The sequence below is a fragment of the Ascidiella aspersa genome, chromosome 7 (genome assembly GCF_963924565.1).
Source record: "Ascidiella aspersa chromosome 7, kaAscAspe10.2, whole genome shotgun sequence".
Classification (NCBI taxonomy): domain Eukaryota; kingdom Metazoa; phylum Chordata; class Ascidiacea; order Phlebobranchia; family Ascidiidae; genus Ascidiella; species Ascidiella aspersa.
This window is the reverse complement of record NC_139453.1, coordinates 9,213,597-9,225,657: the sequence shown is the minus strand read 5'-3', so window position 1 is coordinate 9,225,657 and position 12,061 is coordinate 9,213,597. Positions and strand designations below refer to the sequence as shown.

The following is a 12,061-nucleotide window of genomic DNA, read 5'->3' as shown; positions in this document are numbered from 1 at the left end:
GTCGGTTAAACGTGACAGTTAATAACCCGTGTCCGGTTGCGACTCTACAGGCTTAATTTCAGACATTTACGTAACCTAACTAAGGTGTAGATATTCAGAAATTCACTCATAGGATTGTCATATAATCCATTCCCCACAATACTTGGTTGGCGAAGATTTTGCCACGTGCTATTTTAGAAATACGAGTTTCAGTTTGCGAACTTATCAGTTTTAAAATTTAGTACTGCGCATTCGCACGTAGGATTCGATCGGGACTCGGTTAACCTTACGTGGTCCTACTCGAGTCCCGAGTCCGGCTTCATCAAAACAAACATACTCCTTCGAGTCCCGAGTCTCGACTCTTGCGATTATAGCCGCATAATAATATTAGGGATGTCTAATACTTTTGTTTATAATCTGATACCGATACTCGATATTTTAAACAAAAAGTATCGTGATCCGGTCCGATAACAAATGACGGTATTAAGCTCAAAAAAGCACAATAGATAAAATTAAAACTTTTAGGTTCATTTTTCCAGGGAGTCGAACCAAACCCGGACCGGAATATTATAAACCGGTTTTGGGCTGATTTTTCCGGAACCGTAAATGAACCAGAACCGTATATTGTAAGATTTCAAGCATTTGGACCGGAACTAAACTGCAAATTTTAAAGGAACCTGAAACCTTAACTGAACTCGTTAACCTGTTAAAGCAGCTGTTCACTTCAGCATGACGTCACAACTTATATTTCAAGTAGTCAATTTATACCACGTTAAAAGTTGGCGCCGTTTGCACAATATTTCTAAAAAATGTCTGGAATTCATGAATGATAAACTGCAGGATTCACTAATAGTGGTTATAGCCTAATCGAAAAATCGTAGTTTTCTGGTAACTGACAAAAAACAGTGAATTTTTTGTTATTTATCTCAATTTTCGCACATAAAACAGTTTGCTTGCTGGTTGCGTTTTTTTGTTTTGTTTAGTTATTGCCCACAATCAGCCAAGTTACCCATTAACTATTATACGTGGTTACAACGGCTAGACATGGGATTGACTTCCTACAAATATGAATTGATGGGAATTGCCTAAATAAAGGTGCGTCCTTTTTTAATATAGTGCGCATATATTGGTATAGGTAACGCGGGCATAGCTTTAACTCCAACTCAAAATGTGCGCCTAGTTTTAAATGCATTTCAAAATGTGCGCACATTTTTCAAGACTTCAAGTTGACCAAACTGGCCAAGACACTATATAGTCGCACAAAGATTGTCACCAGAAAACATACGGAAATATGACCAGGTTTTTTGACGTGGGACGTAGGTATACCTGTGTTTTGTTAAAATGAAGAATAAACCATTACATGTACAAACTTTAATTGAAACATATGGTATTGCAAATCTCTCCTAAGACGAAGTTATGCATACGAACAAGACCAACGGCGCAATGGTTGTTTATCGAATTAATCCCCTCTGAGTCTGTAGTCGTTAGGTAATAGAGCAACGGTCCGGATTTGGCCAAAACTTTATAGGAAATCCTTAACTGACGGCGCAATGGTTGTTTCTCGAATTACTCCCCTCTGAGTCTGTAGTCGTTAGGTAATACAGCAACGGTCCGGATTTGGCCGAAACTTTATAGGAAATCCTTAATTGACTAACTGATTTCAGCTGGCGCCTCTGAAGGTCCTGATAAACAAATTGCACTGTAGATTTGCTTCCAAAAGGAAACAAAACAAATGGTAAACAAGCAACGCAGGCTATCGATATTTACTTCACAGGGGTTTTACAGTCCACATCGTTACGTGTTAAAAATTAAAACGAAATTTATATCAACCAGCAAAATGAAGCCATCCCAAGGTTTCTGACAAGGTACCAAAGAGATCCGCTTTAAAACGCATGGCGAACGCTGCCGAACTAACAGTACAAAATAGCGATACAAAAAAGTTGCATAGATTACGGAGAGAGCGGAAAAGCGTAAGCCACAAAGGAAGGAACTTGGTTTGACTCATGGCCGGAAGTTAAATGTTCTGCTTGGCATATTTGGACGAATTTAGTTTTGCATAAGAGGGTGAAGAGGTTGGGTTCGAAAATATTTTTATGTACAACATGCAATATTTGTTATATATTTTTGTATGAAGGGATTACATTACTAACGAGAACATGCCTGACCAAAACAAGTAAATATTTAAACGGCCATGAAAGCACATTGACCAAACGAAAGACATAGAAGTAGTAAAAAGCACGTTGCTCATAATTGTGACAGATCATCGGCACATTTGTACACTTCTGCAGCCCTTGCGAGAAAATTATCACTGCACCATCGGGACTAGCTACCAAAAACGCGTGTGTGTATTTTCGATTGTGTATATGTGTGTCCACAAAGAAGAAAAAAAAACTTGTGAATTTTCTTGAGCTGGGGTGGCAACTTTAGCAATTCGGCAAAATTACCAATATAGAATGAAAAATAAGTAACATTAGATTGAGAAAGCAAGTTTTTTTGAACTTTTTTAAACGATAAAAGGCCTAACGTTGGTACTGGTTATGCGAGGCGATTTAACACTTAATATTTAAAATAAGAAGAAAAAAAAACAGGCGGTATGTCAAAGTGTTGTCACCCCTACATAAGATCTCATGCAATACGTTTATTACACCTTTACTAAATTTAAAGTGTCGATGATTGTTGAACTCTATGGAAAAACGATTACTGGCCATAAAGCCATTGCAGATCACACGTACAACAAACCTTGTAGCACCCAAATTTAAACGACAATCACCGCATACACATTCACACGATAGCACGTACAAACTATCTAATGTTAATAGGAAACTCTTTCAAATCCAATAACCTTCTGAATTGTTTCTAACATCTCGCACAGGCTCGCAGTGTAACTTAGTATTGTTATATATTTTGCCCAAACTGAAAATATTAAAATATATCTATCGCGCTATCACAGTGTTTAACCTCAAATTCACAGTTCAATATAGAGGAATAAAAAACATTCAATCAAAACTACAAAGCTTCCTCTATGACAAAACAACGCGTACTGGCACACTTGCACAAAAAACATACCCAAAAATTCACATAAACAAATACTTTCGCAGGCAACCTTCAAGATTTATACACATACTTTTTGCATTCCGTCCGTTCGTTCTGCATCACGATTGTCGAAGACGCTGGCGAGAATTTATCCCGCAAGTTATGGGCGCAAACTAGGTTAACAAACAGCAGCATTGTATGAAGTACATAAGATTGCTTTCGCACTGAGCTTTGGCAAGTAAAAAACAGTTATAGAATAGCAAGCAGCCTAGCACCACCGCCGATGGCACTGACGAAGCAGAAAAAATACACAAGAGAAAAAACATAAAATCGGTTCGGCAACATTCGCCAGCGTTTTTACTAGCGGTCCCAAACCTACGGAATATTTTATTGTTACCTCTGAGTACCGCCTCGTATCAAAATATCCGATTTTGACTAAACCCACAGCTAATATATAAAAAGTCGTTTACGGCGCTTGACGCTGAAAGCCAATTACCAGATCACACTGTGATCGATACGACGTTGCGAAATGATAAAACTTTTAACAGCTGATGTTTACACTTACAACTTTGTTCAAACTTAGCTCAAGAGCGGTAAGTGTACGTGTAATATAGGTTTAATTGAAATCAGTTTTGATAACCTGGTCGATTTACCCCTTCACGAAACAACCAAAGATTTGTTCGCGTATCTGTTCGGTCTTTGTCCACTTAGCTCAACGGTGGACAATATTTCCAATGTGTCACTGCCGGTGGACTGCTGGGGACTCCAACAAGAGACTCGCTATAAACTGTTGAATAAATAAGTTCGAAGAGAAGCACAGCGTTCGCAATAGCCCACAGGGACTATGGCTTGAAAGCAGGGCGGGAAACGGCGATTCCGCATCTGGGACATCTGGTCGGGATGTCTGGAGCACCAGCACATCGGGAACAGAAGCATAAGTGACCACAAGGCTGAAAGGCGACAGTGGCACGAAGCCTCAGACAACGTTGGCAGGGCCTTTGGGTCATCGGTCGACTTGGGCTCATGAAAGATTCTGTAGTGTTAAAATACACATAAAAAGACGTTAAAATACACATGAAAAACCATTAAAATATACATAGAAACTTTTAACTGGTGACGATGCAAGTACGGATGGAAATGTCTTTTTATAGAAGACGATGTAGACAAAATCGATCTATTTGAACTTGATTTTCATATTCGAGCTACGTTACAGGTCAGTGAATATAGTGTACCCAAGTAAGTTTTGACAGTTTTGAGAACAATTATTTAGTTGATTTTGGGCAGTTTCCAACAAAATCGCGAGACTTTTGCATTTTATAAGATAATTATTTACGGTATGGCAAAAGTGCATCTTTGTTTTACCGAAGTGTGCTGCTATATACGGGAAGCCCGAAAAACGCAAAAATTGGGTAACTAAAAAAACACCGAGAGTCCAACAAAAACTTAAATTTATAGTTACCAGATTTAAAATTGTATAGCTGATAATTGAAACTGTAAACAAAATTTCGATTTTCCCTACATTTTTGTAGTTTCTTAAAATAAAGGCACGTCCGTTTTTGGCGCCCCTAAAATCTAAACAAGCCCCTGGAAATATTTCAACAAAATGAAAAAAAAGGTTTACCAATGCTCCTGTTAGCGGTCGGCAAGTTCCGGTTGTGTAAGCAAGAAGCAAGATGCCATCGACTCAAACCCAGACGTGAGTTCTGCCAATCAGCAACGACCACGTGACAACTGTACGAGAAGCACTCCGGAATTAAGTAAAGTAATAATATTAAGGTGTCTCAAGTCACTGTATTTTTTGTTTAGTGGTTTATTTTGGACAACATCAAACTTATAACAAGGCCCGAATTACAAGACAGACTTACGTGTGATTGTTTCCGATTAACTATTAATTATCTCCTCGAGTGCAGTAAAATGAAATAAAAGTTTTGATAAATAATCACAGTCAGAAAAAGTCCTATAATTTGTTGTTAGGCAGCAGTGTGCTAAACTTAACATAGGGATTTCCGATCATTTGTGTTACATTTTGGAATGCGATACCTTATGTTTTTAGTTCTTTATTGTGTATCATTGCGTTTTATTGCCAACCCTATCAAATTGGTATTTAGTGTTTAAACTACTCTTTTCTTACAAGTATACCTATATTTATACTTGGTGTTCGGTATGTACTTTGCTCCTACAATATCGGACATTATAAATAATTTGAAAAACTTTTTAGCGTTCAAGGACGTTAAAATGAATACACAAAACAGTTGATCAGGACCACATTTAAACGACACATCAGGCATATTTGGCCAGAAAAGTAGAGAAATATGTTTTAATTTTAACGGTATACCGTTTAATTCGATTTTACCTAAAACAGCGGACTGCATCTGTAAATCCAAGATGGAAGAATCCAGACCTGGCAAGAGGGGCTGCGTTAAACTGAAACGGCTCGAAAGACGAAAGTCTGTAAGTCTCACGACGGGCGTTTTCGTCAACTGTGTAGAATCACCACGAAATAGCATTAGAGTTCAATCAACAAATAGTTAGCATTTCTTTCACAACCTAGTTGATCACGTCCTACAAAACGGCACGTAGGGAACACCGATATCATTAGGCTAAAAGTCAAGGTCGTTGGGATTAGAATTGGTTTAATAGAAATTAGTCAATTTCAGTTTACTGGGGGTTTGATAATGGCGTTAAAGTCCTGTATAATTTTATAGGATAAAACTTTTTCTCAGGATGGTTCGTTGTTTTGATTGAATTCAATTATGACAGAAACGCGGTTAGGCGAAGCGTTGTTATATTTAATTAAACTAAACATCCCTCCCCCTAAATAACAAAAAAAAGCCTCTAAAGATGATAACGAGTTTTATTTAAACAGTAGGTACGCGAAAACAACCCGACAGCTTCTACGATGGCGAAAACTTTTGTTGTATTTCTAACCTGACGTTTCAAAAGTGAGCACAGTGTGGGTTCGAGCGAAGAATAGAGAACTCCTGACAAACTCTGAGGGAACTCGAACGGCGGCACATCTGAAATAAGGAAAACCTTTACTTAGTACCGGGCCAAATTTAGGAAGGTCTTGTCTTTAGGAAGGGTCTTTGTCCCTAGTTTGATATGAAATGTGATCTCACAAGGCGTCATTGATTCGCGTTTTTAAATGTACGTTATTAAAATGCCAAAAAATGTGGGGAATGGCACTTTGCCCAGTTTGTGAAAATTTACCGGGCCGGTACTATACCGTTCCTCCAGTACTACATTTATCACCAGAACTTACATCAATTAATAACCCTTAGTAGATTAGATCATTAGAAGAAAGAGTCACGTATTTGCAACAAGATTCACTATAATGAATCCTTTGGAAATATCGCTAATATTTTAACTTGATAAAACCTACGAAAACATCTTTCTGTCGTCAATGTGGCGCGTTGGAACGCCATTTCGGCCAGTCGTAGAGCTTGCAGCTAAAGTTGAAGCAATATGGAACGAACGTGAAGAAATTGTGGCAACTCGAAAAGATTCTCCTCTGCCACGCCGATCTGTGAGTGATACTTAAGGTTTGTTTTCAAGTTTTATTGGAAAAACTAAAATAATACGAGTGTTTTAGTTACAGGTACGACAGTTAAATATTTTTAAGTAGCTTAAATGCAACTTGTTTTGGAATTTATAAAGTCATCCATTGTTTGCTATTTATTATTTTTTCTTTTTTGACAGTTCTCATAAAAGTTTTCGAAATTGTGACCCAAAGCTGTTCATTAAAATTTTATTAATTACCTAAGTTACACTATGCCTTCGCCTGAAAGTCTTATAAAGGCCCAGTGCGCCAATTCAGTAGCTTTGCAGTATAGTCTTATCTTTTTTGTTACGACGCATTTGGCACATAAAAGAGACTCGCTAAATGCTAGAAATAACGGCATTTATTCTAACTGCTAATGCACCTGGTCGATTTTATGACCATTATGCTTGTATATTTGCTTATAACTGACAAAAGCATGATACATTTTTTTAGTATTTTGTAAAATTGGTTGTTTATCACCCCTCCTGGATGCGCCCTTGCACAAAACAAATCTATCTGTTAGCGTTTAAAGTTACATTTCTTACAATTATATAGTGATGTTACCAAGTCAGTAATTGTTTTTGGCAATTACGCTTAGAGCTACTAGCATTAATGCTATGTATGACTTATGTTCTTCTTAAAACGGGAATATACATACCCGGGCCAAATGGCAAATCTGGGGAATCATGTTGATCACCTGACGAGCACCGACACGCATCGCTAAGTCCGTGGGACACAGTTCCGCATCTGTGGATTTAAAGTATGATGCTTAACTCCTTTGCTTTGAAACAAACATTTTAACAAAGCAGTAATAACTCAAGTTGTAAAAGGATTTAACCTGGCAAACTCATTATTCGTAGCACACAAGTAGTTTTTGTGTTTCACATTAGGTCGATTTGGTTTTACTTAAGTTAAAAGGCCAGCATTTTACGAATGCAGTATAGCAATCACATTCTTTGTTTCAAGGTGCTGAACCTTTTCTTTTAGTTTCTTTAAACAAAGGGCGTGAGCCTTGAAAAGCTAGAAAAGACGTATGCCCTTTTTACAGAGATACCTTTCGAAATTTAGGGTTTTCACCTTATGCAAACAAGGTTGTCATGAAACCGGGAGGGCGTATAGTTGCCAGCGGCGAAAGGTGGTCCGAACCGCATCCTGTTCACAGGTGCTTCTTGGCTTCGCTGAGTTTCGAAGTCTGCTCTGCGCGCCTACATCAGTTGACATACATACATACTCAATGTCGTTGTGCAAAGCAACGTCGTCTTAATATTTTTATCCTGTTGCCGTATAGATTACGGTGTCGGTCAGTTCGCAACTGAGAAACTATACATTTGACTTGTGGCACTTCCAAACACAACCGGAGGTAGTAATGAAAAATTGTCGAGACATTAATGTTTTACGAAAACCCAATAGTTTACTAACAGAACAAGATCGCCGCTAGAATGCAAATTATATAAAAAAGGTTCAGCAATTTTTAATTAGTTCGTCACCTTAAATGAGTGGGAATAATTACACCTTAAAAGTTCCATCAATTTATAGTTTAATATTTAACCTTAATTCTGCCTCTGCATCACAAAGCCGCAGGCATACTTTTAAATAATTTTTATCTGGCATTAAAAAATTACATTTACTTTTTGAAGCATATTTTCCAATTTTCATCTAATACTTGTTATTTTTATTTATTTTGGCTTAAATGAATATAGTAGTTATGCATCACTAATTGTAACGTCTATGTGTAAACATAAAAGTATCGTACTGTTTGGCCACGAGTTGTCCCAGATGCGATGCTTGGGAAACTTGAACCATTCCAGCTACTTGCTGGAAGATCTGTATTTAAAATGATTTTTGCCAAATAGATAAACGCCGACTACTAAGTATATAAACATCACTTGATAAACTTGTGTCTTTGGAGGGATTATTGCGCATTACCTACACAACCAAGGTATCACAAGGTAAAAATCATATTTTGGTCATGCTGCCGCAGCATTGACGGCCTCTGTGGCGAACTTAAGGGCTGAGCTTAGCGAATGTCGGTTTGTTGTCAAATCATTTGAAAAGTTGATCAACAGACGACTAAATGATCAAATGTTTCCTGGACATGTTGTATTTGTCTTTAGTTTCCGTATTGAACCGCTATGGCCGGATTTAGTAAATGTTCAACTTATGTTTCTGTACATTTACCAAACTAATTAAAACCACCATAGAAAGAAGGGTCATATTCACCAATACAACTTCAGTGTATGTTCAGAATTAAAAAGTAATGGGATATAGGACTTCTAAGCACACGTACGTAACAACATATGTTTTTGGGTCAACATGAACGCGGATTTTGCCGTGTAGTAAACGGTAATTTACACTGATAGGCAAAATACTAACCAGGAGAATACATCTGGTTTGGCCCAAAGCGGACGCCTTGCGAAGATTGGCACACATCACACGTCGAATGGTAGGACGCCACACCATATCTGCATATTTAATACAACACGATAACAGTTATTACTCCGCAAAACATTAAGTAGATGTATTTTTGTAACCTATAGGAACCAATACGATTACCCTAAAACCGATAACCTAGAATTTATACTCTCCATCGAACAATATTGTCAATATTGATTTGACAAGCGCTATACACGATTCTGTTACCGAACCAAGCTCAAGCGACCATACAAACTTATAAGCAAAGTTAATACAACTATCCGATCACACTTGGGCAACAAGACGATTCTAGTTGTCAAATTCGATAAATGGACAACAAGATACTTCTAGTTGTCAATTCGACGAGCAATATGAAACTCGTACTATTTTTAATCTAATTACCAGTTTCGAAAAATTTAACTTTGTCTAATGGCATTTTAAGTCTCTCTGTCGGAACAAATTCAGTAATTAGAATTATTTATCTTTTGCCGGTACAAATTGTCATGCAAGTGAATATTAAAGTCGGAAAAAGTAGAGTAAGTAAGAAGGTCAATGCTCAATACTATAAATTGCACTTTAATTTCTAGTTTTCAATATTTTGGTAATTATAATTCTTATATCTATAGTTAAAGAAATATTAAAAAAAAAACTTAATTTCAGTTCTAACCTCATTTTTAAACGCTAAAATTAATTTAGCTGTAAAAGTTTGTATTCGATCGATGAGCTACAAACAAAGCAAACCTTAAGCAAACGTAGCGAAGATTTATACCCTCAAGCATAATAACGGAGATGGTGTCGGCGAAAGGTCTGCTTCCGAGGACATCCTGTCGCCAGCCCGGCATGGACCTTTCATGAAGGAACTGAAATGTAAACGAAGTTAAAGATTTGGTCAGGGTCGATATTATGTTGATGCCGCCATACAGCGCGCATTGCAAAGCGTGTATCAGTAACAGATGCAGATTAGCAACACGCTAAAATATGTTGACAACTTCTAAAGTTTTACGATTTATCAAGAAGATTGATAACCTGAAATGTATAATAGTGATGACTTGATCTTTGCCAAGACTCTTCTCTTGCAAGCACTCCGTTGTAACCCTGGCATAAAATGATGCATCGACGGAGCACGTCGCTGTCACCGAAGTTAATTGCAAGGGTTGCCATTTGACGGAGATCAGCCGCCAATGCCCTTTGGTCAAATGACCGGCGAACAATTTGACGAAGTAAACCTGTTGACATTTTAAACGGAGAGATAAACGAAACGTTGCTTACTCAAAAAAACAAAAAAATATCCCACTATATACACAATCCAAACGCACTCCATCGTTTGGATCCAAAGGCGAATGCAGAATTTATACGGAGCATGAACGCTTGAGGTTATTTACCAAAGTTACGTTGCACGTTGCACGTGACGAAGCGAACTCGTGCACAATATGCAAATGAACTTTGAGAAAAAAATGCACTTGAAGTAAAACATTTTCTTTCTAAAACAGGCTGAAACATATAACCCACAAAAAAACTACAGAGATACGCGCGAGACGCAAATATTTTTGCATTTTAGCTAAACTTGGAAAAAAAATAAAGTTTTACGTTGCGCAAATCTACCATTTGAAAAACGTCTTTTAGGAATATAACAAAAGGTCAAGACTTGACATCCAATTTAGTTTGTACTTACCCTCAAAAAGCTCCGAAATGACTTGAGCCATCTTATCTCTCTTTCCCGGAAGCAACGTTTCCGTATGGTGATAGGTGAACCGTTGGTAGGACCTTAAATATGCCTCGTTTCGCGGATTGAGCAACACGGCGCAAAAGTGAAGCACTCCCCGAGGCTGCAAAGCGTAATTGCCGTTGACGACGAATGGCGAACGGTCGAATTCATGCAGTGATTGGATGAAGATCATATGCAGGGCAGCTGATATAGATTGATTCACGCTCAATGACAACGGATCGTCTAAGGCCAGTTGATAACCCTCGTTCATGTCGATAACAGTGGCAAAGCGGAGTTGCTCTAACACGCTATTTTCCATTGTGATTTTATCGAGTCAGAATAATTAAAAACAATCCTACATTGAATCTAAAACGAAACCTTAATTAAATCATTAAAATAATAAAGAAGATATTATCTCAATCAAAGTTACCACAAGGCAGAGGTATACAAACCAAACACGCATATTCTGGTTCGTATCTAAACTATATTGCGGCCTTAAAATGATTACCAAAAAAAAAAAAAAAAAATAGTAATATTTATATTGCTGGAATGTCACAAATCAATTTTTTCGCTGGAAAAAAATTAAAAACCACTGCTATAAGGTGAAGTAAAAAACATAAATCAAAGACATGTTATGGCTGTTAGCTTTTATGGTTCTTGGTTCCAGTACATAAACCTTTAGTAACCTTAACCACATAATAATATTAAAAAATATGTATTTATCTCATCAGATTAACGACTGTTATTTTTGAACACACTAGATAGCGAGTAGAGATGTCCGATACTTGACATTTTAATCCGATACCGATATCCGATATTTTTTTACCGATATCCGATATTTTAAAGTATCGCGATCTGATCCGATACCAATGACGTCATAACATGCTCAAACAAATAAAATAGCTTAAATTAAAACGTTCAACGATCATTTTTCCCAGGTTGTTAGGTCAAACTTTGTGTAGTTTTAGGAAATGTTATTACGGTCAATTTTTAACCCGACTATTTTGTAATAAATATGCCTTTTAAGGTAGCAATTCCTGCATTGTGTGACAAATCATGGCTAAAATACCTATATTAAATTAGTGGCGGATCGGCACCGATACCGCCCTAGTATCGCAAGAGTACGATACTACCACTTCGGGTTTCGGCGGATATTAGCGGACATCCCTATTAAGTTAAAAAAAGACAAAATTAAGTTCAACCTATTATAGTAAATAAAATATTGGTGCGAACTTGTAACTGGAAGATAACAACGACGAGCTGATGGGGCCAGCAATCGATATCACATATCCCTACTCGGACGCTCAAACAATACAAAAACGATCAAAGACTGATGACATCCACCACGAACCTATATAGTTGACTTGGGCCATAGCGCAAGCCCCCGTCTG

The 12,061-nt window shown here is 37.5% G+C and overlaps 1 protein-coding gene across 2 annotated transcripts; it reads right to left on the bottom strand.

Moving 5' to 3' along the window:
• Positions 1-3,455: 3,455 nt before the first annotated feature.
• Positions 3,456-11,030, bottom strand: LOC146137604 (uncharacterized). Of its 2 annotated transcripts, none has more exons than XM_083393759.1 (7): positions 7,631-7,837; positions 7,212-7,300; positions 6,395-6,536; positions 5,941-6,029; positions 5,366-5,492; positions 4,634-4,743; positions 3,456-4,045 (listed from the first exon to the last, which is right to left on the bottom strand). In XM_083393759.1, exons 1-7 carry the CDS (start codon positions 7,702-7,704, stop codon positions 3,855-3,857), a joined length of 822 nt encoding a protein of 273 aa, XP_083249885.1. In that variant the 5' UTR covers positions 7,705-7,837; the 3' UTR covers positions 3,456-3,854. The 2 variants fall into 2 exon arrangements, with proteins under 2 accessions (XP_083249885.1, XP_083249884.1); XM_083393758.1 differs by lacking the exons at positions 3,456-4,045; positions 4,634-4,743; positions 5,366-5,492; positions 7,631-7,837 and adding exons at positions 8,927-9,015; positions 9,707-9,825; positions 9,992-10,191; positions 10,638-11,030 and having other exon boundaries at positions 5,944-6,029.
• Between the last annotated feature and the right edge of the window lie 1,031 nt (positions 11,031-12,061).